The sequence below is a fragment of the Penaeus chinensis genome, chromosome 37, assembly GCF_019202785.1.
Source record: "Penaeus chinensis breed Huanghai No. 1 chromosome 37, ASM1920278v2, whole genome shotgun sequence".
NCBI lineage: Eukaryota > Metazoa > Arthropoda > Malacostraca > Decapoda > Penaeidae > Penaeus > Penaeus chinensis.
In genome coordinates, this window is record NC_061855.1 from 3,142,151 (window position 1) to 3,147,430 (window position 5,280).

At 30.9% G+C, this 5,280-nt stretch overlaps 1 protein-coding gene across 1 annotated transcript in view; it reads right to left on the minus strand.

The window, feature by feature from the left end:
* Nucleotides 1-3,071, minus strand: part of LOC125045405 (NAD-dependent protein deacetylase sirtuin-3-like) — a 5,027-nt gene extending 1,956 nt beyond the window's left edge. The window contains exons 1-4 of the mRNA XM_047642616.1: nt 2,665-3,071; nt 1,883-1,995; nt 1,510-1,632; nt 25-179 (exon numbers count right to left, since the gene is read on the minus strand). Of these exons, the coding sequence (XP_047498572.1) occupies nt 25-179; nt 1,510-1,632; nt 1,883-1,995; nt 2,665-2,987 (714 nt within the window). The 5' untranslated portion in view covers nt 2,988-3,071. The remainder of the gene's footprint in view (nt 1-24; nt 180-1,509; nt 1,633-1,882; nt 1,996-2,664) is intronic.
* Nucleotides 3,072-5,280: the final 2,209 nt, after the last annotated feature.

Here is a 5,280-nt window from a genome sequence, read left to right on the forward strand (position 1 = left end):
GTGCATAAACCTCCTTTAACTCACTTTGCACTTCTGGGACTCACACAGAACAGGTCCTTTTCCAGTAACTATAGCTTCTTTCACCATGTCTCCATCGTGTCTTTTACCACAGAGAGTACACGAGGCTGTGGAAAAGCTGCCGTGGGCCTCCATCAGCTTCTCATCTGGCACCCCAGCCACTGAGGAAGGGATTAACTGATATAATACCTTCATAAAACAATAAAATAATGCAATACAATATGAATGAATATAATGTATAAACTTTTTACAACTAAAATGATAGGCATACCATCACATCAAGAAAAGTATTTATGTTCTAACAAATCTGGTTACATTTGATACAAAGCTAAATAATATTAAATATTACAATCTGATCTAGGGACTTTTAACTACCTTTTCTTTTAGCATCTATGTTTCTTTTTCATCTGATCATACTTTTCCAAATCTTAGTCCATATTATTTTTTTTCTCACATACCAGATTCTCTCATCAGATCTTTCTCAACACATTTTACCAATGTTTCTTTTGTGCTTGGTTGCCTACAGCCTACTGTCTCCATATTAATGACCTTATGCAGTACTCCACTGTTTTCCACCCTCCTCACATGTGCACCTCATCTCTAACTTCTCAGCTCTGCAACTCCTTATCTACAAGTTCCCTCTTCGGAACTGTTCCAACTTCTACCATTTACCTAATCCTGCTACAACTGCTGCAACTGATTAGTACATTTTCAGTCACTTTGTTTGTACATTCATAAACTTTGGTAGAAAAAGCCACAATGCACAACTATGATTTATAAAAGATGAGACAACTGTTTCAAAATCCTCCTGGATTCCGTCTTCAGACATGCAGATGGAATCATAGAGGATTTCAAAACTGAAGTCTCATCTTTAGTAAATTAGTTTGTGCATTATGGGTATCAACATGGTAGAGTGTTTTACCATTCATTCATAAACTTTACACAACATATAAATCTTATGCAAACAGAGGAGAGAGTATAACTCGTTCCAATACTGTAGTTAATATGATAAAATTAAAAAATATAAATACGGTTAACCATAAAAGGGTATACAATAGCACCAAATAATGTACTGAATTTTTGGAATTCAAACATAAAAATTTGCATTGTGAGATATGAAAATATCACATTATAATCCAGTGATCATTAAGTAGAATCTGAATTGTTTCCTCTCCAGAACAAAATATAAGCAAGTCCTTAACAGCTTGACTTTTTGGTTTGAGATTCTCAACTCAATCTCATGTTTTTCTTTCATAAAAGTTGATTATAATCAGATGTAAACTTATTAACCTCTGAGACAGACAAATGCCTGTAAGATCAACCAGAAATTACTTACAAAGTCTCCCATTTCATTATGTTCATTCTAAATCTACACATATCTGCAGAATTTTTCTTTTAAAGAGAAAGAAAATCTTTATTTTGTGATATATCAGTTATAACATTTCTCAACAGAATTATTTAATTGCAAAATACATTACGGCTGACACTTACGCCTCTCTAATCCATCAATATTCTGTGTATAGACCTTCAGCAGTTTCCCCTCATCATGTAAAAGGCGCAGGAAGTGATGAGCAGCATTTGGCTTGTAATTTTGTCCTGGGTATAGATCTTGTGCTAGAAGGAGAGCAATAAAGAGTAAAAATTTAATGAAAAATTCTTCCCTTTCTGCACATTACCGTAATCCTGGCAAATATGTCGGTTTATATGTCACAGCCTAAAGTTTCGTTTGTTAAAGATACTGATGTATTCCAATAATACAAAGTCTACTGCAGAAACTTTTGCCTCTTTCCAGCATTTCAAGAAAATCAATCAGTGACTTATAACTACACAAAATACAAAATTCTCTCTCTAAAGCACAGCTCACCAAGGGTAAGGAAGGGTCTTTGATCCATCATGAAATAATGTATATCAAAGATTGCTTCCGGATATGGCAAATTGAACTTCTGTAAGTTGTCATATAGCCCTGTCCCTGGAGACCTGGAAAATAATTTAAATGTCAATAAATGAACACATTAGCTTGCAGTTTTTGCCAAGGTTTGTCACATGATGATTATCACTATAAAAATATGGTACCTTTAACATTTTCTTCAAATTTATAAATGATAATCATGATCACCATCACATTGCCTTAAATTAAGTAAAGCAAAGTCTTAAGTCAAGTGATTATATCAATGAAACACTGCCATTACTTTAATGAGTATACAGAAAGAAAGAACAATCCATTATCTAAGGAAAATTATCAACAGTTACAGATACATTTGCATTTGGAATTCTGCTATTCTTATCCCAAGATCGAAATATAAACCCTCTGCTTTACTAGATTTGACCCTGACATAGAATCGTAATACAAAATATCAAAGTCTGAGATTCAATCTTATCACATTACAAGATCTCTATACCTAAATTCAATCACACACAGAATTATCAAGTTACAAAGTATCTATTTTTAAAAACAAAACCTCTGTATCTGAAACCGAATCCTATTAGACAATAATGAAGCCAGAACTTAACCTGTAAAAAAAATACAAAATATAGCTTAAGACACACAAATAGAGCAACGCTGATCATTCTAATTAATTCAGTTACAAAATATCTGCTCCTGGAAGCAAGTCACAAAAAAAAAAAGACGAAATCACAGCCCCTTGCCTGAAATCGGGGATCCCTGAGGGCGTGCTCATGCCTGCGCCGACCATGACCATGATGCAGCGAGCCTCATCTCGTATGTACTTTGCAACGTCTTCGAGGTTCTGCAAGTTTGGGTTACTATCCTTGATGTGTGAGGCCCATCGCTGTGATTTTAATTCCGGTGATGTGATTGTATAGCGATGTGAACGTAAGGTTTTGTGAAGGTGAGGTCGTGATGTTAGACATGCTCCGTAATTTCTGGTTATTAGGCTTGATAAACTATTCTTGCTGTGTTTTAAGAGGTTTCTGATTGATCTACTGGTTCTTATTGCAATGCCTGACATCTGGGATAGGGCTGTCAACTTTAAGGAAGAACACAGATTAGGTTTACAGATAAGATTCTAAAATTTAGATCGCTCTCCTGAAATGGGACGAGTTAGCCAACCTTTCCGAAAATAGATTAAAACCAATTGACTACAATAGCTCATATTTTCCCCCCCAAATATATTTTTGACAAAATATGTTATGATTATGTAAAATACTTCTTTAATAACAGTTATATTAAGCCCTTTGTTTTACTAAGCGAAGCAACGGAACGGCAAGCCAAAGTTTTGAAATGTTGGTAGCCATGACCAGTCTGTTTACATCAATCAGCTGTTTTACTTCAGGATCCCTTTTTGTCAGGGATAATAAGGCTAAGGCTGCCGAAGAAATTTATATTATTATATCATTTATATTATATCATTGATATTAGTAGATTGATTAGTATCATTATCATTAGTAATTGTAATAATGATATATGCAATAGTTTTATTACTCAATTATTACTACTACTATCATCATTATTTTTGTTAACTTTGGTAAATATTATTAATGTATTTATGGTGACGACGATTTATCACTTATTACTACTTATATTATCACTGTTATTGCTACTGTTATTGTTATTGTTGTTGTTGTTGTTGTTGTTGTTATTATTATCGTTATCATTGTTGATCTTTATATTATCTTTATCATTATTATCATTATTATTACTGTTATCATTATTACTATTATCCTTTTTATCATCATTAGCATTATTGTTGTTGTTGTTATCATTATTATTATCATTATTATCATTTTTAGTAGTAGTAGTAGTAGTATTGTTATTACTATTATTATTATCATTATCAGTATTATTAACATTATTACTATCATTAGTGTGGTTATTATTATTATCATTATTACTAATATTAGTATGGTTATTATCATTATCATTATTTTTATTACTATTATTATTGCTATCATTATTACTATTATTATTATTATTATTATTATTATTGTTATCATTATCATTATTATTATTATCATTATTACTTTTATTATTATTATTATTATTATTATTATTATTATTATTATTGTTATTATTGTTATTATTATTATTATCATTATCATTACCACTATCATTATTATTATCAATATTATTTATATTATTATTATTGTTATTATTATTATTATTATTACCATTATTATTATTATTATTATTACTATTATTATTATAATTAATAATAATATTATTATCATTATCATTATAGATTATTATCAATAATCATAATATATATATCCATTATCATTTTTATATTGTCAATATTAAAAATAGCATCATCATTTTCTGTAACATTATCACTAGTATCATTATCATTATTACTACTATTACTACTACGACTACTACTACTACTATTACTATTACTACTACTATAGTCATTATCGCCATCATCATTGCTATTATATCACCATTATAGTTATTATAAATATTATTTATATTTGTTTTTTATTAGTAGCATTAACAAGCCAATTTGTTGTTGATTTACTAAAAATAGTAGTATTAGTAATTGTCGCAGTGTTAATGGCAGAAGCAGTAGTGGCATTAGTAGTAGAAGTAGCAGTAGTAGTAGTTGTAGTAGTTATAGTAGTAGTAATATAAGTAGTAGTAGTAGTAATAGTAGTAGAAGTAACAGTAGTAGTAGTTGCAGTAGTTATAGTAGTAGTAATAGAAGTAGTAGTAGTAGCAGCAGTAGAAGTAGCAGTAGCAGTAGTTGTAGTAGTTATAGTAGTAGTAATAGAAGTAGTAGTAGTAGTAACAGTAGTAGAAGTAGCAGTAGTAGTAGTTGTAGTAGTTGTAGTAGTAGTAATAGAAGTAGTAGTTGTTGTTGTTGTAATAGTAGTTGAAGTAGTAGTAGCAGTGTTAGTACTAGTAGTAATGGTAGAAGCAGTAGTAGAAGAAGTGGAAGTAGCAGTAGTAGTAGTTGCAGTAGTTGTAGAAGTAGTAATAGGAGAAGTAATAGTTGTCCTTATTGTAATAGCAGCTGTAGTAGTAGTAGTAACAGTTGTAGTAGTAGTAGTAGTAGCAATAGCTGTAGTAGTAGTAGGAATAGTTGTAGTAGTAGTAGTAGTAATAGTTGTAGTAGTAGTAGTAATAGTAGCAATTGCTGTAGTAGTATGAATAGTTGTTGTTGTTGGTTATTACTGCTGGCCTTGTTGTCAAAGCAATTGCAGTTGTAGTAACAGTATTATCATAATCCTCCTCCTCTTGACCTTCATTACCACCTATCATCACCATTTTCATCCTCATCATCATCAATTTCGTTTTCCCTTAAA